Source organism: Coturnix japonica, chromosome 3, assembly GCF_001577835.2.
Source record: "Coturnix japonica isolate 7356 chromosome 3, Coturnix japonica 2.1, whole genome shotgun sequence".
Classification (NCBI taxonomy): Eukaryota; Metazoa; Chordata; class Aves; order Galliformes; family Phasianidae; genus Coturnix; species Coturnix japonica.
The window spans coordinates 74,786,392-74,809,419 of record NC_029518.1 but is presented as its reverse complement, the minus strand read 5'-3'; the positions used below and the strand labels follow the sequence as shown (position 1 = coordinate 74,809,419).

Genomic DNA, 23,028 nt, shown 5'->3' with positions numbered 1-23,028 from the left:
AGGAATTCTCAGGTTTTAATGCAAATGGTTGATTATTAAAGATCAAGGTTAAATACATGACGATGAATTAGCAACTTGTAGACCTGATCAGAGAAAAAAAGAATATTTGCTCACTTGATTTAAAATTATTCCCAACGACACAATGGCATTATTATTCGTTAGAAGCCCATTTAATCAAACATACCTTTGACGATGGACTTCTCAGTGACATCAAGTAGGGAACTGTAATGTGTTTGGGGGTTAAACTAGAGGTGTCTGTGCTGGAGGACTTAGCAAATTGTCTGCCATATAAGATGTTTATGTTATATCTGTCAATTATATAAAAAACTGGGTAACTCTTTTTAAGGTGAATTTCTCTTACTGTATCTGAAACAAAAGATCCCTGCATAAGAAATATCATAGTTATTTCTCATTTAAAATTTGAAAAACACATCTTTCTTAGGAGTTATATTCTTGTATATCAAACATTTATTAAGGCACTAAATATAATTATGTATGTGCCATATTTTCAACTATTTTTTACATGTATTGTTTATATAAATGCTTATGTTTAATTAAAATACTTTAAATTGATTCGTTAAAGAATCATATTAAATATAATTGGCTGGAACATTGAACCAGTTCTAATTTCACATCATGATACTCAATGACTTTTAAAATAGTCTCATACATTCCCTTTGACTGCCACAAGCCAGAGAGGCAAGGATGGGGAGTTGCGGTTTATGTGAGAGAACAGAGAGGATGCAGTGAACTCCCCCTAGAGATGGGTGCTGTGCCTACTGAAATCATTTAAGATTAGAGGAATCACCAAAGAGATAATGTTATGGGTGTCAGCTATCTGACTTCTTGGCTAAGATGTAGTAGATGAAAATGGGTTTCCAACAACTGGATGAAGATCAAGATTCATAGGTCCTGATCTTTGTGGGAAGTTCAGACCATCCTGAGATCTTCTGCATGAGCAATGCAGTAGGGCACAAGCAATCCAGGACTGGTTTTTTTTCATGACATTGAATTTACACCAGTGATCAAGAAGCCAACAAGGGGAAAGATGCTCTTCTGGATTCAGAACAGATTGGACATAAGCAGATCTGCTGAAATGTTATATCATCAAGCCATAGCTTTACTAGGTGACACATCTGGAAGTTTTTGTTTTTAACTCAGTCCTGCTTTGTAATATCTGTAAGCCAGTTCTTCCTACATCTGTTCTGTCTTACATGTAAAAATATAGGACTGCAAAGTTATTCTCTAGCATTATTTAATGTAGACTGTGCCATCACAAAGACTTGTATGAGCTTAATGTATTATCAGAGTCCATCTTTAGCTTTACTGATTGCTTTTGCTCTCACCCACATCTTTTAGGAGGTTTTTCCTTATTTCTTTTATGACCTTGGAATTTATTTTAATGACAGAGTGAGTTAATTTATAGAATATTTAAACAAATCTGTACAGGTATCTTTGTGCTTGTAGCTGTTTTTTATTTAGTAACATATTCACTTGTGGATGCCTCTTTTTGTTCAGAGTTTCACTACACACTGCTTATTCTGCTGTTGTCTTGCAAAAAAAAAAATGCTCAAAGTCTTCAGTGTAGAGCTAGATAAAATAACTGGACATTTGCCATCTCACTGAGGACAGCCAGCATTGAAATGTAGACATGGTGTACTTCCTAGATCAGTAATAGATTTTCTCCCATTGGATTTCCATCCACCTATATAGTAAATCAGAGCTAGTTTAGCCTTTTAGGGTGTTGAGGGAGAACAAAGTAGAGAAAGTATGAAGTTTCTTCTGATCTCCTCTCAGCATTCACAGTAGTGCTGCATGCTGCTGTCATAAACATATGTGACGTAACCTGTGCAGTAAGTTTAGTTTTTCCCTCATCCTGTGTTTAGACTGTATCCATCCTTGTCAGCTCAGTAATTCACTTGATATGTAGCAGTACAGCATCACATAGTCAGCTCAGTTAAGTTTAACTACATGTCATGACAGTCAAGGAAAACATGGTGCACCAAAAGCTTTTAATGCATTTCAGCTAATGAGAATATGTTGTGTGTTAAATAGACTGTTTCATTTAATCTTTATTATGAAATTAATTAAAATCCATATATTGAATTTTTGCTACTGTGTACAGGATGTAGTTAAGATTCACTCATAAATCAAAAAATGAAATGTAAAATCTTTTAATTATTATTATAGATTTTAAAGAAAGAGCAAACAGAAGCAACAGCAGAAGAACCCTGCTGTATATTATTAAGAAAAGCTAATAACCCAGGAAATAGAAACAACAAGCAATTTCAAACTGTCTTTGTATGGACTATTTACTTTGCCGTGCTTATGATGTGAACTTTCACTATCCTTAGATTCTGATGACGTGCTGAATGTTACAGATTTCTTTTGTACCTTGCTCACATTGGATTCCATGCTCCCTATACAAACCTGTGCCAGGGCAAGTTCATGCTATATTAATTAAAAAGGATTGAGCTGTATTAATTTTCCAGTGAAATACTCAGTGATGTAGTTTAGCATGAAAGGGATCAGAGTTTGGGTTTACCAGACCCAATAAGATGTCTCTGATTTTTCTACCTCTCGTTACCAGTACTTTGTATAAAATTGTTGTACAGAATGCCACCCCTCCTTTGTAAAAGAGAAATACAAAATATTAGAACTGTGCTGTGTTCATATACAGCAACTTGTATATTTATAATGCAGTAATGCATTTATTTTGTGCTTTAATGTACAAATAACAGAACAATAAAAAGAAATTAGGGACCCTTCTAATTTGTATAAATAAATCATACTGGTAGCTATTAAAGTGCAGACTCAAAGTGTTACTCTGCTAGTTTAACTTTTAGGTTTTGAGTTATACTTCAGTAAGCTGTAATTGAAGTCATGTGAAATTTGTAACTGTGTAGAATATCTTTAGTTTCATAAAGACTAAGTATCTATTTTCTAACTTTGTTTGGCAAATATATTTCATTATACTATTGTCTGTTATATTGTAGTACTCTAGCCAGATAGATGGCTTCCAGAGAATGAACTTTTTCATTTCTCTTAATAATGTACTGAGTGGAACTGAATTCTCTGAAGGAAATACAGTTACTTGTTTCTTTTGCTGGCCCCTCTTCAAATGTGTCTTCTGCTAGTAAGGACAAAGTGTAGAATTCCTCATTGAAAAAAAGATCACTGAATTACTTTCTCTTCATAGACCCTTCTGTGGTCCGTTATTTCAGCTTAGTTTGGTGTGGGGGGGGGGGGGAGGGAAGGGAATTGTTTTTCTTTCTAAGTGGAAGAGAAAGTTATCTTAAACTGCTTCACCTTCATGAAGAATCTATTGCTAATCTTCATTATTCTCTGGAAACTTTCCATCATTTCTTGCCATACCCTCAAAATAAGATAGTGCATATAATATGAGAGAGACTTCACAGTCATTTAATTCATCTCTACTACTCAAGTAACTTTCATATAAATCCAGGATTGTGTTCTGTGTGTGACCCAGAGATGTTGAGTTGATGTTTCAACTAAGATGGGTATTCTGAGGGTTGGAATTTTCAGAGAATTGAGCCTTTGAAAAGTGTTTTCTTAGCAAGCTTAGCTGTTTGGTGGCAGATTAGAGAATAAATGAGGGGAGCCACATAGCCTGTACTATATTAATGTACATAACCCATGAATTGCTGGAAGGAGGGCAGTTCATGTACATGGCAGGTGTTTTGCTGAGTCATGATATGAAACCCTTCTTTATATGTTTTTTTCTGACTTGCAGGAGTTTTGCATTGTGTTGAGCACTTGCATCAAGTTGTCAGGTACTTTCCATTCTCATTAGCTTTAGCAATTAGATTCGTTTATCACTTGTATTACAACTAGTTTATTTGGCTATTTTAGCTTTTCAGAGCATGACTAAAACAATAATGGAACTCCAGTTTGTTATAAAATAGGATGTCATAAATATCATAGGAAAACTGCTATATTTATGATGCTGATTATATTCCCAATAATTTTCCTGTGTATGGCTGTTTCTCTGTAGTCAAGGTTTCTACAATAAACATGGCATTTAGGGTCACCAAGTAGGGACTCACTTTTTAAATAATGCAATAAGAAACGTTTATTGTGCAGTTACTTCAGAGGTTTCTAGTTTTGTATTTAAATACTGAGTGAGATTAATTAGTTGATATTACTACCGAAAACATCCTCCCTCCCAAAGCTGCAGTGGCATCCCAAAGCATTTGTAATGTAGCCAGTGCTGCTGACAGTCTGTAGACTTTCCAAGGGTCTTACAGTTAAAAATAAACAATAGAAGCCCATATTAGATTCATAGCCTGCTCTGTTTCCAGGAGATTTCTTTCATCTTGGAATTTTCCATTACAAAGTCTTTATTTAAAAATAAGATGTTTAAATTAACATTTTACTATGTGACAGGTGTTAGCATTTGTTCAATCCAAAGATCCTCTTAATACTAGCAAAGCAGAGGATGTCATATAGGACAGATTTATAAGATTCAGTATGTTTCAAAGCACAGGATGCTTTAAAATCAGCAACAAAATGTATACTCTCCATTGTGACAATTGAAACTTCTACCACAAGAGAAAAAAAAAAAAAAAAAAAAAAAAGTGAAGGAAAATGAATGTCCTAAATTGGGCACTAGATTCAGTAATTTTCATTATTTGGGCTTTCCACATTTATTGTGCTCATTTTTACCATATGTTACATCCAGTCATGCATGTATGTGTCCCTAGTAAATGTCTGTGATAGTGCTGTGCTCATGAAAGTCATATAAGTGTTAACATGGAGAGCTGATAAAAATTAAATTAATTCCACTTGAATATTCATCATAGTGAAAAGACTGCATGCAAGAAGTTTTAGAACTACTCTGTTAATGGAGTGTCACATCCTCATACCCACAGTATAGCCATCACCCTCATCCACTGTGCCCCTGTGATTTCCCCTTACCCAGAGTGTCCAGCTGTCAGGCCAAGGAGAATACATAAGTACTGAAATCATAAAGCAGCTTTCTTCAGCAGGGGACCTTATTTAAGGCATCTCCCTTCTAGTTAACAGACCTGTAAAATCTTGGTGTAAAATTCACAGTGTATCAATTCTGGTTAAAATGTACCACCTTGAGTTATTAGATAGACTGACAGAAGCTGTAAAAATTGCAAAATGAATACAGGAAACAAAGGTAGAAGCTCAGAAAGTTCATATCTGAATTAAGTTCACTTCTTGTTTTGTCTTCCTGAATTGGAAGTTTGTAAGTCAAAACAATGATTTAACTTTTGGAGGAGTGTGTGATAAACAGCACTTGAAACTCCTGTACTCTAAATAATGATGCATTTCACAAGCATTAATACATTTTTTACAATTTTTTAGAACATATTGCTCTGGAAAATATTAGCATGAGGATAACATTGTAACTGTTTTTAAAAGGTATATCAGTTATGTTTTTATTTAAAAGCAGGAGTCTGACCATTTTCTGTGCCTAAGAAACAAATATTTGAGTACTTTTATTCAGCTTCCCCTAGGGGGGTGACTGATGCTTGTCAATATAAGTAGACTCTTTACACAATTGATCTACTCTAAGTTTTTACACGAAACGAAACTAAAAGCTAATGGAAAATTTGGCAGTCTTCAATATAACTGTGTTGCATAGCAGTGATGTAACTGCTACTTTGTTAAAGTGCAGCTACTTAAAATTGAAAAATACAGTTATAAGATGGAAGAATCCAAGCCATGTTGTGTTGAAAGATAAACACAATTTCAACAGAATGCAAAATGCAACTCTGGAATTAAAAAATTCCTCATGTCAAAAGTAAAACAAAAACAAAAACAAAAAAAAAAAAAGAAAGCTTCATTTTTAAGGAAGTTTGCCTGGCTAAGCAATTCAGTGCACTGACAGACAAATAATAACCTGAAGTGGAAGAACAGCCATCAAAATTGACTTGAAGAACTGTCGTTCTCAATTATTAAGTTTATGGCTCTCCATTCTTCAGTTTGTAATATATTAAAATATGATGTGTTTGATGTGTGATTGATGGACATGTTTTAATAAAAATATTTTAATAGAAAATGAGAAAACAATTGAAAAATAGAAGAATTCTAGCTTGTGTATGTAAATAAAATATTCCATCAATTTTATTGCTTAGCTATGAATGTTTTTCATGACATCAGTAAAAACAAATTTGTGTAATATAAAGTATGATTAGCAAAGAAAACATTCACACAGAATACAAAACAAATGTGAATAATGCAAAGCTAAGTGCTGGAAAATAGGAAATCTGCAACTGAGCCTGGCTGTGTAAGTCTATTGTTGTTTTCTGGGAGATTGTTGGTTTTTTTGTGTTTTTTTGTGTTGTTTTTTTTTTGGNTTTTTTGTCGTGTGTGTAGGCAGATTCATTGAATTACTCTTACATCTCTCTCTGCAGAAATTTCTTTAGTCAGCACGTGTTATGGGCCTATCCCAGGGATAAATGTAGACTGTACATGTAGACCCAGTCCTTTTTTAAGACCTTTTTTTCACAGAAGCTAGAATATATTTAGAGGCTGAGGAGGAAGGAGAGTGGCAAGAAGAGAAGAATGGTCTTCTGGCTCAGGTAGATAATTCCTGCTCTGTCAAGTGAATCCCTTCAGGTTTCTGTCCTAGAGTTTTTATGTGATAACGGACAAATCTCTTCAAATGAGTTTTCATTAGTGATCATAAGCTGCCTCTTACATCTGAGTTTATTATGGCTTACTGCTGTGGATTTAGCCCCCTCACCACATGGAAAGTTTGGTGCAAAAAATACAAGAAGTCCTTTAAAATGTTTGTTAGCATAACAAAATTACACAGTAAAGGATTGAATTGTTCATGTGTTTGTGAAGTTTCAGTTACAGTACTTGATGAATGGCATATGAAAAAGCAATTTCTCTGAAGAACGAGGGAATAGCGTTTTGTTGATATAAAAGAGAAATCAACCATCTCTTGAGATAATGTAATAAGTATTTGTGATGATATGCTGGAAAGGCTTACATTCAGCCTCGGGGATTTTAGAGCCTTGAGAAGAATATATTCCCAAAGTTTTCTTATGCTCCTTCTTCAAAGAACCAGTCTTTTTCCTTCCAAGGATTGATGTCCATCTCACTCCAGTCAGATTGCCTTGCCTTGCATATTGCCTGGTTGCCAGTTCAGATGGTGCAGCCTTCCTGCATCATGGACAGTTGATCTGACTTCCCAGTTTCAGAATAGGTAATAGAAGGAGATTTCCTGGAAAATACAGACTTTCTGCCTCTAGCCAGGAAACGAAGTATTTATGAAACAGACAATCTAATTGGCAGTGGGAATTACAATTGAATGCATCAACATGATGTGATAGAAAATCTTTTGGTATTTTCATTGTTGACTTCTTCTATATCTTGATAATTAGGAAAAGAAGATGCTGTTTTCTTAAATGTGTACAGGTATTCAAAGGTAGAAAACAGCTTGTGCTTAATGAAAGGATTACCTCATTGACATCTTTCAGTCATACATGAGCACTTTTCGAAGTGAAGAAAATCTGTCTACTATGTTACAGTGCAATATTAGCGTGTTTCCTTATCTCCTTGAGAGGACAGTGTCCACCAAATGGTTAATGTGGAGGCAAAACAAATTAAAACAGTTAAGCTAAGCTGCTTAAAAATAAAATTATGCATACTTTTAACCCCCAAAAAGCATATTGCAGATGGAAATGTCTGGTTCTGAGGACGTTTCTGTATAAGACCAAGGTGAAGCCAGAGTAATTAATGTTCTGAATATGTATTAACTAAATACTATCTTTTTTTTTTTTTTTTTAATCTGTCATTATAAACTGCTTTATGCCACTGTCAGAGAGGGAGGGAGATGGAGTCTTCAATCCCTTCAGAACATCTGTGCAAGAAATATCTAATATAAAGTACTGCTTATGCATTTTTATTGTCTAATTGTACTTTGTCTTTCAAAGAAAATGTCACTTTACCAGCAATTTAATGATTTGAAAAAAGTGAGAAAAAATACTTGTAATTAGTTTTTCATTTCATTACTGCAGTTGATTAAGATAAAATACAAACTTGTATTGTAGGAACATTGCCCTGAAACATTTTTAACAGGCAGTACATGTTATTTTTAGAGTGAAGAAATCTGGAAAAATAGTTTTTGCCAGGGCTGAGACTTCTATATTTTGTTTGTTATTCTTGTCATTGCATTTAGCCTTTTTGATTTTTCTCCTCCATTTTAGGATCAAGAATTCTATGATCCTGTATTTTGTATCTATTGTCTATTGCTGTCTACTTCTGTAAAGCACTAGTAAGCTATTTATATCTGAAATTTAGCCTTTTTAGTCAGAAAAGGTCACAGGTACTTCACTACCTTTAGTGGGAGTTGCAATGTACAGCATGTTGTAACAGAGAGAATAACGTGCTGAATGTCATGCAAAGAAAGAAAAAATGATGAATTCAGCCTTTTTTCTGCTGAAGGAAGTTTTCTCAATTTAGTGCTGAGCATAGAAAACTGCACGTTTTTTTTTTTTTATGTCATAATCACATTACCTAATTGCTTGATACAGATTTAACATGTATGTGCTTTCTAGGTTTGTTATCCTTGAATTTAGTATATACAACTCTGTTAGCAATCAAGTTTGAGTCAGCTGAGCTATTTGCGCTTTGATTCCATTAGTCTGTCCACAGCAGCAGTAATAGCCATCCTTAACCCTGAGCAAATGCTGACTACTTTTGTATTGGTTTCATTTTATGACTTATATTATTTGCTGGCTACAGGCTGGTAATGTCATGGCTCTTCACACAGACAGACACATAGATTCCTGCAAGCAGAGACAACTTCTGTGCTTGCTGAAATGTTCTTAGAAAATCTGCTCAGATCCTCTGGTGTTGAAAAATACTTTTGAAACTATTATTCTTTAATTCCATGGAGAAAATGCAAATCCTCCTGAGCTGTGAAGCTTGCAGTTCACTGGTTCATGTGTTCCTTGAGCATTTCCAGAATACATATTCAGATATTATATTCCAATGTGGAAATTTCCTGATATTCCAAAGTAGGATGTGTATCAGTTAGGCTCCCAGAGACTACTGTAATGAAGTTTTCCCCACCCTTTCCACAGTGCGAGTTACACAGTGAACACAATGAAACTGAGACTGTAATTTCAGAGGAAATATTTATGTTGCTGAGAAGCAGGAATATTGTCAAGAACAGATATAATTTACAGGTGACAATTTCAGCTATACACCATCAGTACCCTAATGTAGAGATTTTACAGCAGAACAAAGTTATTTGTGATTCTAATGGTTATTTTATGGATATAATATATGATCGATGTACAAGTTAGATGTACAGACTGTAGAAAATGATTATTTCCTTGAATCAACCAACTTTGTAGTCTAAAAATGTCTCAGGTTTTCTGAGAGAATTTGAATAGGGATATGTGTTTGTCCCTTGGTTTGTAAAGCACCACATATGATTTATGGAATACCATGAATTGCATAGTAATTAATCTTACAGTAACATTGTTTATCATAGGTAAATATGACAATATATTCTAAGACTGACAGAACAATTTGTGGATAGGTAATTTTGAGTTTGGATTTATAAATTATATATCATTTAATACTAATAACAAGATGTAAGTTATTTTTTAAAATGTAATGTTCCCCATTATTAAAGGATTGCTCATCTTCCATTTGGTCCACAACTATAATATGTTTAGGAGGTTATTAGTATTCATGAGTTACCTCATTGCAGAAGGATGCCAGAGGGGCAAAGAATTTGTACGTGATTCTGCATTCAGTAGAACAGAGAGGAAATTCAGTAGCTTGTGATTATGTAGGCCAGGGATTTTATCTAAAGATTCAAGTTACTGCAATTTTATGGAAGAAACTTATGTTACAATATCATCAGTACCTCGGCAAATACAGAGAATTGTTTATTTATTCATGGCTTGCATTTTTTGGAAAAATGGGTGAGCTAAAAAACGAGTGCTTAAGAAATTAAACATCTAAAAAGAATATGTTTTGTAAGCCATCAATGAGCCCAAGGTAATGAAGAAAATACTGTTATTTTAGCAGTGGCTAATCACTTAAGATTTTTTTCCCTGGAAGGATTCACTTTGGGATTTTATGTACGTGAGTTTAGGGGCAAAGTTTGCTCTCACTTCCTGTTTCTTACTGTCTTTGTTTTTCAGGTGATATGTACCACTGGCAGATACTTTACATTGTTATTTCAAAACTGTGCGTCTCTGTAATAATCTTCTCAATCCAAATAATTTTTGCTGTCTATTTCTCTGCATTAGATATATGAATGTTAAAAAATATGTAGAGATGTAATACATGCAACTGGCTTTAAGTTTTATATAATTGTGCGCTGTAGTTTAATATACGCAAATGTAATTCCTTCTGTCCTTGCACTGTGTTCATTTTAGAGAACTTACTTTACAGTTAAATTTTCTGTCAGCTTGTAATTCAGACTACTCTTTGAATGAGTTATTTATATTAGAGATTCATTCTTCTTCCTCGCAGACGTGAGAGAGGTACAACTTTCAGGTATAGGCAGCTAGCAAAATTGAATATACTGTCGTCTTCAAGGACCGTGACTGCTGACATATAAATACAGTCTTTCACCTTGTCTAAGACAGATAGCACATGAGATGCGACCCGTCTCAACTGAGAGTGTTCTGGCAGAAAAACATGAGCATTTAGTGCTTTGTAGAGGGAACAGTGACTGCCTATCCTGTGTGGGTGACCCCGCAGACCCCACACATGGTGCTGAAGGACAGTTCCTGGCACCCAGGGTATGGCCGCGCTCCTTCACTGGGGCTGGGGCTTAAAATACTTAAAATACTTACATTGAAATACAGCTTCTATTCAGTTGTTTCATTCATCACACAATATCATGCATGGTGCTGAAGTAGTAACCAACCAAGAGAGAGAAAACTGAATTTTATTCTGTGTAAAAAAAGACAGAGCTGTAGGAAAACAAAATATATTTGGACTATCCTGAATTTAAATTATGAATACATGCTGTTCTGATACTTTTGAAAGAGAGTTCCAGATGTAAGATAGATGCACCAATAACCAGTATAACAATGTAACATAAATGATGTTACCTTGCCAGTGATAGTTATCCTCCTATGGAAATTTATATTCATTTATTTTATCTGTTATGTTGTAACTAGATTTAAATTGACAGTATAACTTCATAATTTACCAATTTTAGCCTGCACATTTAAATGAATGTGTCAGTATTCCCAGAAAGACAAGTAAAAAAAAAAAAAAAAAAAAAAGAAGAAAGTAGGTATTTTATTGGAAGGTTTAAGTGCAAAAGAGTATCTGTAAATTCTTGCAGGTCTTCTGCTTCTCTGTGCTTTATAAATTAGACCCGGAGCATAGTGATTATGCAATTCTCCCTTAGGAAAGTGAAGCTTGGTATTTTATGGTAAAAACAAGCACAAGGATCTGAATTCCAAATGTTTCAGTCTTTTTAAGGTGAATTCTTTAGTTCCTCTATCTGTCCCAAACAATGAAAATTGAAACGTATATACATTCTTTGAAAAAGTGATCTATCTGTCAGTCAGAAAGTATTCTTAGCCCTTGAATTAGAAAATTATTAGATCAAAAATTGGATTTTCTTTAAATTATGGTACTATCAACTTCTATTTCTCAATTGGTCTACATCACTGTCCCCTAAACTATTATCAATACCTAATGTGAGATGAGAGCATTGCAGTTAAATAATACTTTTGAAATGTGTAGATGGCATAATAATATGATAGGATCGGTATTTATTATATCCATAAATACTTGAAATTAGCACAGCAAAGTCAATAGTATGATAAACAATTATTTCTTTAACTGCAGGGCAGGTTCTGTAATTTTTTTTCCCTCTAAATTATACATTCTATAAAACAGTATTTCAATATACTTTATGTCAATATGGATAAAGGTAAATGTCAACAGATGCTTTCAACAGAAATATTTCCAGTTTCTTTCCTCTCTCTTACTGGAATATTGTCAAGTTAAAGAAGTGACAAAAGACTCCATGACCCAAAGTGGGGAAAAAATGCTACACTCAGCTTTGTATAGAAGATATCATCAGCATAACAGAAATAGGCATTAAAATCCAATGTGGAAAGGAATTATCTATGGCCTAATCAACAAATGGTTTAAGCTGCTAGCTTAGATAATGTGTAAATGTGAGTTTATTGAGTTGTGTGAACAACAACAAAAAGCATCACAATTTAGTGTCCTTTACAACTTCAAGAGACTGTAGTATATTTAATAAGCATCTCTACTGTATTAGGGACATCGTTTATTTAATATAAATTCAAGAAAAGGGTATTTATGTTCCACAAGACAACTGGACTCTAATAGCTTGACTTCATGACAGAAAAAGTTTTATGCTGTCATGATAATTGTATGCGACTTTGTTTCTTTCTGTAATATACCCATCTTGCTTGATAACTTTTCACTTACTGTTTGGTTTGAGGAGAGCTAGACATCACCACGATCTCAAGTTTCTAAGATTTTTTCAAAAACAGCAACTTGAGAGGGAGAAGTTCTGATGGGTTATTAGTTCTTTACCTCACCTTTACTTTGCCTTTGTACTGCAATTTTTCCATTTACCTTTAAAATGAGAGAGTATAAACGTACAAGACCCTATGTGTTATATTATCTTTTCTTTCCTTCAAATATGATATTACGAAAGATTGTTTCTTCTTATCTAGAAAGTCTTAAGCCTTTAGTGCCTATAAGACATGTGTATTAACCAACATATATACTCTAGGCTCACATTCATTCTCTTTGGCACTAAAATTATTGCTTTCTGTATTCTGGGGATATATGCAGGAAGATTACACATGCCTTTTCGGTGTTGCCTTTGTCACTCTGATAAGCTATTGGGAAAGCATTCACTTCCTCTTTTTCTCTTGAAGCACAGATTGCAATACTGGAAACATATATCCTGAGGAGTACCCAAATGAACTTTATTATTTGTGAATCAAAAAAAAAGAGAAATTATCTAAACTTGCAATTAATTTTTTAATTTAAAAAAAAAGACTTCTGAAAGCACTGCTGCGCAAACAAATTAACATGTTTGTTTTTACTTTGTAAATGTAGTACATTTACCCCTAAAATGCAAGGCAGACGGATGGGGACTTCAGGGAGAATCACTAAGAGCACAAGTGTGAGCGGAGAGATGTATAAGCTGGAGCACAATGATGGGAGTCAGTCGGACACAGCTGTCGGCATGGTTGGAACAGGTGGGAAGAAAAGGCGTTCCAGTCTTAGTGCCAAAGTGGTTGCCATAGTATCTCGAAGGAGCAGAAGCACATCTCAACTTAGCCAAACAGGTGAGTAAAACGCGTGCTATTTGGAAGCAGGACTCTCACCAGACATGGTTTACCATTCTTCATCTGTGGCATCTATGTTACATGTATTTGGATATAGTCCGCTAAAGAGAGAAGATTTTCCAACTGTGTAAAAATTTCTGATATGTTAATGTTCTTTGATCATTAGGCAATTACAAGAAACCATATGCAAATGCCTTTTAGCTATGCACTGTAACAATTTTCTGTCCTGATCAACAAAAAGTGTTTTCATCTCAGAAGCCTTGTTTACAGGTAGGCAAATAAATGCCGAGAATCATCTGTGGGTATAAGTAGAGCACAATCATTTGACTAAGGGCAACCTTTTATGTATAGATTTTTTTTTATAGTGGAAGTGTTGATTGCAAATGAAGGAACTAAAATCTAACCAAATGAATACCAATTATGTAACTTGTATAGCAAGTTGTGTCTTTAGTGCCAAAATATGTGATTTTAAAAGCAATCTTTGATTTGTTAGCCAAGAGTAAATCCAATAATTTCTTTTTTAAAAACAACACTGGCAAAATAGGGTCAGTGAATTCAGCTAAATTAGGCTAGAAAATGATGCTTCCTTAGGAACATAAGACTTCCAACTCTTCAGTGCTACTTCAGAGATCTTAAAAGCGTAATATCTGCATAGCCTGAAGGCAAAAACAGTTCATTCAGAAAGATAAAAAATGGGAAGAAAAAAGAAAAAGAAAAAAAGAAAAGAAAAAAAAAAAAAAAAAAGCATGTTTTAAAGTCCCTTTCCTTCTTGTAATGAACTCTGATGAAGACTTCAGCTCTTGTCTTCAGCGTGAGCAGGAGCTGACCCTAAGGGTTCTTTCTTACTAAAAGAAAGTGAAGGGGGAAAAAAAGCAAAAAAAAAAAAAGCGAAAAAAAAAAAAAAAGCTTCAGCCTAGCATCAGATTTAGAATTTAAGTATACAGCATCTCATCTCTCCTCTTATATAGTCAGGATAATCTAGACTAAGGTAAGTCATATCTCATCATTTTTCCTTTTTCCTTTTTTTTATGGACAGATGAGCAGTGTAAGTTTTACAAAATGCAAAGCTGAGTCAGCTTCGGGAAAATGATTTCAGTATTTATCTGCAATACTCACTTAAGAGTTTTAAGCCATAAAGTGTATAATCATGCTGTTGAACTACATGATAGCTCTAGCAGGCATATTTGAAGCCCAGAATTTTAATACTGTGTTGCTCACAAACACTGTAAGATTATTAGCGCTTCACTTGAATCTGAGCCGTGAATACAGATAGCTATACACAGTAAGTTTTTATTTTAGGTGTATCAGGAAAAATTACATCCTGTTAGATTATAAAAGGTGATGCAGTGTTAAGAAAGGATTTCAGATGGTCATTTTGCTCCCCTTACTAAAGAAGAAAATATTTTAAGTATTTTATGGGGTATTTTTGTGATTCAATCTGGCATTCCTTCTCTAGCTCCTTAATTTCTTTGAAACAGGAATTGCTGTACCTGAGCATATCTTTGCACCATCTTATCCAGTAGTCCAGCTCCAGCCAGGAACCAGGGCTGTAAAATTAAGAGGAAGATACAGGGAGCTGCCAAATTATAGATGATTGAACTTCTTAGTGGGGTTAATAATTAAATTAAAATCTAAACTGTGACTACTGAACTCTTTTCAACATTATTTAATTAAAGCTCAGGTGTTCCCATTCTCTACATGTAGTTGCAATAGCCCTTCAAATGTTGGCTGATGTAAGTAAAAAGTTTGCAAGGAGTGGGGCACCTGAAGTTGTGATGGAATGCAAACACCAAATTGTGAACCACAACTATATGTTATTTTTGATTACAAAATAGAGTTGAAAATGAAATTTACTTTGCCTTACAGTGTCTTAGGCAAGAAGTATTATCTTTGGTATAACACGAGCAAGTAAAATGTGGTGTGCTTTATTAGTCAGCATTTTCTTTTTGTTTAATTGTGTCAGAAATCAGAGATATAAATTAATATGTTTTTGTTTTTTTTTTTTAAAGAATATACGCAGGAGACTTGACAGGTTTTCCAAAGTAAATTCATTATTGGAGACTAATTACTCATGCATAAATCTGGGATACTCTTCCTTCTTATGGTGCACAAGAGTAGAGGAGGAATCTAAATCAAGTAATTAATATAAATATATTGTACCTAATTAAATTTATGTTTCTGCCACTCACAATAAAAAAGAAGAAAAAAAAATCTGTTTTGGTGATACAGTATAAACTAGATCTTTAAAAAATAGTTCTGCGATAACTCAACAGATTAAAAATAAAGCAAAAGATTGGGTATTTATTGAAAATCTGAGTTTCCAAATTTCTGGGGTACACGTATATCCAAACTTCCCTTTTACTGTTGTCACCAAAGCTAGTAAAATTAACTTCCATCTTGATTTTGCATTTGAAGAAATGGTCAGTAAGGGCTGACATCCATTTAATGGATTTTATACAGCATACTGTGTGGGTTTAATCTTATACAAATGTAGAAATGTATATGAAACTGCTAATAGTAACTGCTAATAATTATGAGTTAATTTTCTTTTCAATAAAAAAAGACAAGTGTGCATTTGTGTGTGAGAACCTGTGCAGGCATGTGTGAAACTCTTAGCATTTATGGCGCAGATTCATTTGCATGTTAGATTTAGAAGGACCAGTAACAAATTTTTTATTGTACACTCTTATTGTTCACTGCTGTTGCAAAATATTTCTCTTCTGAATTTGAGCCTTATAAGACTATTAGTGACAGGTTTACTTTTCATTCTTATGTAAATCTGCAAAGAAAAGTACCTTTCAGTTATGTACCTATCTTTGCAGTTATGTGACTTTGTAATACTCTTTGTTCATTGAAATAAGGGAATCCTCACTTAGTAAGACTTGTTTGTTGTGTCTACAAACTGGGTAGATTTTACAGTTTATAGAAAAATGGTTGTAATCTGCAGGCAGTATTTCTGATGACAAACCATTTTTTCTTTTACTATCACGAGTAAATGAAAAAAAAAGCAACACACACCAAAGACCTGTAAGCATAAAAACAGCTCCAAATATGTTTTGTGCAATTTTATTTTAATTCAACTTGCATTATATTCTCAGAGTTTCCTAACCAATATGTGACTTAGGTTGATATTGTTGATACAGCGTTTTGATTTGCTATTCACTGTTTTGAAATAGAAGCTGCAAACTAATGAGATAGAATTTTTTCTGAAGAATTTGTTCCATAAATAGAGACATAATAATGCACTTCTGGGTGGGTAGAAGCAATGAAAGAGGCATCACCTGTGAAGTAAAAGAGAAGATAAATTGCTCATAAAAAGAAATATTCCCATCTGTCCCAAATCTCCTAGTATGTGCAGAAGGTGAAAAGATTCCTCCCTTTTGCTTTCTTACCCTGTCAACAGATGGGGATTCAGAAAGTTCATCTGCAGTCAGAAGCACACTTTTTCTTGTTCTTCTAAATTCCATAAAGTGGTTTGCAAACATTCTGTCACTGTATCTTCATCATCTTCCTACCAGAGATTGGGTAGTATCACATCTCTGTGAAAAACTCTGATACAATTGCCTGCTGGGCTATCAAATTCCTAAGGCGATTGGACAGGTGAGCTAGCTGTGTTTTCAGACCTTAACAGCTGGACTGTTAGGAAGCTACACTGTGATAAGACTGCATGGATACAATGAAAATTAATTAAAAAGAAAAAAGGAATCTTCCAAGTTCAGATCTACATAATTTCAGAGTAGATACTGCCAGAAAAAATTCAGTTTTTCATCTGATAACACAAGCAGAGGTAATATTTTGTCCATCTTGTTGTAGTTTTATGATACAACAGGGGATTTCATGCATTTTAGTGTAGCAATTAGTGCAGATAAAGCAGATAATAAATCCAAAATGAAATGTACTGAAGGGTTCAGACTTCTGAGGGAAGGGAGGTTGTTGGTTTTTTTCCATCTCAGAAAAGCTGTTTCTTCCTTTCATAAGGAAGGGAGATCAGAAAAATAATATTGCTATTTTTTACCAGATCTTAACAAACTTTACTTCAGGCAGTCTGGGTTTTTTTCCCAAATTACTTTTCATTGATTGAGTCTCAATTACAAAAAATATATAAGAATGCATTTCTGAGCGTGTTTCTTTTAACTTTCAGTCTCTGAGTTTACTTTAATATTAGTTATTAAATAAATATACTTAGAAAATTATATTTGTTTGATAAGAAAGTTGATTTTTAGGCAAGTTCAGTAGACTAGTTTTATTTAAACTGGAGTAAGTCATTCTTTTAATTAGAGTAAAGGTAGAACTTGGAGATCAGTAAGGAATTTCCCCTGGAAATCAGGGAAGATAATGGTTAAGAGGAAGGCATAAGCTGGTTTACTTAGAATGACAGTCAAAGAGTGCTGCCTGGTTGAGTTTCCGAGACAAAAACCACAGTCAGATTTTGTTAATATTTTAAAAAGAGATGATGCATGTGCTGCTAGAATATGCTGATGATACTGGTTTGGAAAGGACATCACTTCCAGGTGATACGGGGGAAGGATTGATAAACTCAAGGACCAGAGTAACAGAACTTGGATAAAATGTGGTAATGCAGATTGCAAGGTCATTCTTTTCAGAATAACTAATGAAGATTTCCAGATGCAGTCTGGGAGACTTGTCATGTAGAAGGAATGTAGGTGGAAGAGATGGATATAATAAAAATCACAGAATGAATATACACTGTTTATAAGTTCTGGCCAAGTAAAAGGCAAATGCTACCCTAGATGTAGGGTTAGGTTTTTCCTTGGACAGCTAAGAAAATGCTAAGATAATTGAAAGGGGCACAAATTATGGCTCATCTGGAATACTGGTGACTCAGCCTTCAGGAAAATGAATGCTGGATGTTTGTGGGAATAGAAACCCCGAAGAATGATTTATTGCCTGATTTGATCAGCCTATAAACATGAAGGTTGAACAGGGATATGATTGTTGTGTAAAAATGCAATGCAAGTGGACATCAAAATAGCAAAAGATGCTTTTCAAGCAAAAGGGCAATGCTATCAGGAACTGTGGCAGAAGAATAATTGGGTATAAATTAGTAATGAGTAAAGTTTGTCTAGAAATTATAATGAAATTTTTAAGTGTCAAAACAGGGGAAAGTTATCTTAAACCTCTCAAAGAATTTAACGTAGTAGAGATGAAACAGCCCCTTTTTTTTCCTGTTGTGTAGCATAATACTGTCACCATTTTCATAGGATTCCCTTTCTGGTACTCTAGTTTTTTTGTTGGTTTGTAGTTCATTTGTTTATTTTGTTTATTTGTTTCCCATTTCCTTTTCAGCCAAATAAAATACTGCAAGATCTTAGATTTTCTAATTGTAGATTTAGAAAATTATCTTAGATATTAGAATTAGGAAGTCTTACAGCTGCGCAGTTCCCTTACAGGCTTAGTTTATCCTTCTGTAATTCATTTCTTTCTTTATAGTGCTGTAGGAAAGCATTTCCAAAGTATTTGTTTGCATTGGATATTCAACTCTGCAGAAATATGTAGCACTTAAACATGAGCTTCTTACTGATACCTCCATTTTGTTACCATGTCTGCACACTTTGCAGATCTTTTTTCAACATTACACAGCATTCCTTTGAGAAACAACTTTCTGTACCTGGTGGAACTGTTGTGGTCCTTTCTGCACCTCACCTTGCTGCTCAGCGTTACCTCAACAAGTGTCTTCCCTGCCTGGTTTGTTATTTTGCACCATGAAGTACATTAGAGTTTGCTTTGTGTAATCAGTGTTCTATGAGAACTACAACTCAGTTACACAAAAAGAAGAATAGAGATTGACACAAAGAAGGATTTTTGCTTTCAAGCAATTAAAAAAAAATTTTTAGTGCAGCAGCCAGGACAGTAATAATAACTTACAGACAGTGACAGGGTTCGAGCTCTAATTCTTGCAACCCAAAGCAAAGAACACCCCACTGAAAGCAGCAAGAGCTCCTAATGCACCTTCCTGTTGCTGCAGGAAGTGGAAAATGAACAATGATGAAGGATAATATTAAAACCAAAGAAAAAGACCTGATTATTTTTCTAAGAGGAACTCTTTGTTCTGGTAATGACACTTAATTCTTTGAAACTATTGAGTGAATGTAAGCATGCTCTCTTTTATTTACTGTTGCCGTCTAGCTGAGGAATTCGGTACCCTTAATAGAAACATAATTCAGTTCCAGTAACTCATCTTCCAGGAGATTTCCTAATAAGGGCTAGTATTTTCAAACAAAATCCAGCCGCTCTGCTGAGTTAGTGTTACATGTAGTTCTTTTCCTTTTTCCTGAAATATAAATTTTGACTTTGACTCCTACTAGATCATTGGTTGACTCAGAATCAAAAGTATTCTTTTGCTTTTCTGTTTATTTGCACTTTCTCTCTACATTTTTAACAGAGATTTTACTGCAGTAATTTAACTCCATTAACTGTACTTTGGGCTATTCTCAGTATTTAGGTAGCATGGGCTTGTATCATCTTAGTATTTATTCCTTTCCAAAAGTACAGTATTAAAAGTACAATAGTAATGCTAAAGTACTATCAGTGTGGGAAAACAATAAATAAATTTAGTATCCTCAAGTTAAACATTTATAAATAAATGCCTATTTCTAAAAGAGTATCATCTTTAAACTTAAATTTTGTTACTTCTCAGATACGTCTTGCCCAATGCACAGTCATTGGCTTTCTGAAATCTGTGGCATTCATTTGAAAGGTTTAGAGTGTCTGCTGTCATCCATAGGAAAAATACTTTCACTCTGTGGCACAGGAATGAATTCCTGTTCTCACAAAAGCAGTAAGTCTCCTTTGCTTAGTTGTGTTAGACCTTCAGTTATTCTTATTTCCAAACAGGCCTACACTGAACTAGAATAAACGTTGATTTTAAGTTGAATGAAATGACTTGCTCAGCATGAAACAATTTAATTTTTAGGCATTTTCAAGGGTAACATCACTTGCTGCTTTTATTGCAAAATCTACATAGATATCTGTAAGTTCTGCAGTGCAAGGGAATCACAGATAATAACAGATACACAGAATTTCAAATCACAAAGAATGAAATATGAACTCATTAAAATTTTGTTTTTAAGTTCAAAGGATTTTTTGACAATATTTTTCAATTTTTTACCAAGTTATTGTATTAGAGGAAAAATGGCTTCAAGTATTAGAACTTATGTCCAGTTTGAAAGGGCACAGTGTTGTTTGTCTATTTCCTTAACTAAGAATTCTGATGAATTAAGTTTTATAAGATGTTGCCAACAACATCACATAGATCAGGTATTGATATACAAACCATTTTAGTGTTGCTTTATCTCCCTTCCTTTTCCCCACTGACACAAAAATTAGCTGAAAAATGTCAGCTAGAGAACTGTGCAGCGCACACCTGAGATGCAGTGTTAAAAGCAACTCCCTCCATTGCAGTTTGCAGACTATGAAGGAAGTTTGAGTTCAGCTGGCTGAGACCCAGGTGACAGCATCACTGCATGACATCAAGGGAAAAATGATGAACAAAGGCAATTTCTGGCCTTGTTCCTGCATATGCATCAGTAGGTTGTAGTGTCTGCTAGCCAGGGCTATTGCCAGTCCAATGTTAACTCCGTTTCCAAGAAGAGAAGGAGCAGCAGCGTAGTATAAACAGTGTGACGAATGAGTAGCGGTATTTATGCTGGGGAATGACCAATCTCTGTGCAAACAAATGACTTCCATTGTAATATAACAAATTATTTCTTTTTAAGGAAAATTACTGAGAATTCAACAGAAGATTATGTTTAAATATGCACTGTAATTTTTACGCTACAATTTTATGTTTACAATTTACTATTTTCCTTTGTACATGTACTGGTATTTCAAAGTGTTTAAACTAAATTTTAGCCAATCTTTTTCAATAACCTGCTAAATTTTCTTGAAGGTGCCAAGGGGAGACAAATTATGCATACAAAGAAAGACTAGGAAGTTAGTTATCTTAAAGTCATTGGTATGTTGTCAAAGTGCAACTATTTTTGGTAACTGGGGCGTATATTGACAGTTTCAGTATTTTGAATGTTGTGCTATCTTTACTTTTATTTGATGCATGCAATTTATAGTAAATGGTGGTTGTATAACTTCCTAAGGGAACCAGCACTGTAAAATGTTGATGTTTACATCTATATTGATTTCTGTTGCAAACTTACATGCTACATACATGAGTTATTTGGTATAAGATACTCTTAATAAGACATTAAATATACAACAGGGACACTGAAATACTATTTCCCATTTTACAGACTATGGTATAGTCATTTGCTTAGACTCTGGTGAATAGTGTATGTTGCCTCTCTCTGTACCCTCAGGTTTCTGTTGAAAGATTCATTCTTGAACTTGCAGTTCAGTTTAGTAAGATTTGACAACTTGTTGAGATTTTCAGACCAAATTCTACAAATATTTAACTGCAGTGTCATAAACTTAAGACATTCAAATAGCTGAAAGAATGAAATGGGTTTTTTTTTCAGTGATCTGTTACATGTTTATCCTCATAAATTACCTGAGAATTGCTTTGAAATTATTCAATGTTTACAAAAGTCCTTGATGCTCCCACACAAACACTCCTATATAGTTTATTTTATTCACCCATATTGACTTTTTCATAGGGGGTGGAGGGGGAGAGAAAGCTGTTTCTCATGTTTTCCTTCAAAATAAATGTTGAAATAAAGTATCTTTTTATTTTGAAGAATTCTAAATGTCTTGCAACCCCAGTACAAATTCCCTGTCAGAAAGTTGGGCACCTCAAAGTTGTTCATTCATTTCTTTTGGTTTATAAATTAAGAAAAATACAGGATATTGTATTACTGACAAAGAAAACCAAGACAGAAGTATCTATATGAGAAAGCGATGTGCCTCTTCACACTGCTGGTACAGAGAAGAAATGTGCCTTGCTTTCCTTTGATCTGCATCCTCTACAGTAACCTCATTGTTTACAGCTCCTGAGCACATTCAGACCATAAGCGTAATGGGGAGGCTACTAGTAAGCCTAGAGGAAGCTGTTGTCTTTGTGCTCTTACTTTCATGATTTGTGAAGTACTAAAGTTTTGTGGTTAGATAAGATAGGGTGAATGCCCAAAATGGCTCTCCAGCTTTTGTTTTTGAAGTTACTTTGAATTAGCACTATCAGTGTGAAATGGTATTGAAAGATATTTATACATAGGCTTTTGTGACTTTGGAGTAAAATAAAAAATTATTTGTAGAGTTTTCTTTGATATCAGGACAGAACTTGTCAGACTAGCATGTTATCTTAAAATGCAAATAGATTCTCTGTTTACAGAACAGGTTAAAATACCTGCACATCTCTTCTAGGGAGAAATCTCAGGGCTGCTGTTTTGATTAGTTTTGCTTTCACATGGCTCTTGATAGCTTTATTTATAGCTCTGCTGTTTGATTAGATTTGACGGTGCAAAGTGTTCTCTCAGAGTGTGGCAAACTGAAACACTGAATTAAGTATAGATGTGACCTAGGATTTATAGATAAAAGTAAATCAGTTTTGCCCATCACTCTCCCTTTGAAAATCATCCCACTATCTTTCTTTCCTCCTGCCCAAGCGGCTCTTCTAGAGTTCATGGTCAGGGCAGAGTAGGCGGTTTTCTTTGACAGGATCCATCTGCATGATTCAGTAAGGACTTCAAAGTGTCTAAAATGTTAATGCAAAAAACGTTCAAGGGACATTAAA

The 23,028-nt window shown here is 34.3% G+C and overlaps 1 protein-coding gene across 48 annotated transcripts in view; it reads left to right on the top strand.

Annotated features, from left to right (window-relative positions):
- The window catches only part of RIMS1 (regulating synaptic membrane exocytosis 1), a 276,215-nt gene that overhangs the window by 227,236 nt on the left and 25,951 nt on the right, over positions 1-23,028 (top strand). For 36 of the 48 annotated variants that reach the window (XM_032443374.1, XM_032443345.1, XM_032443341.1 and 33 more), the window contains one exon: positions 13,096-13,328. The exons of the other annotated variants lie outside the window; for them this stretch is intronic. In XM_032443374.1, the coding sequence (XP_032299265.1) occupies positions 13,096-13,328 (233 nt within the window). The remainder of the gene's footprint in view (positions 1-13,095; positions 13,329-23,028) is intronic. 48 annotated transcript variants of the gene reach the window in all.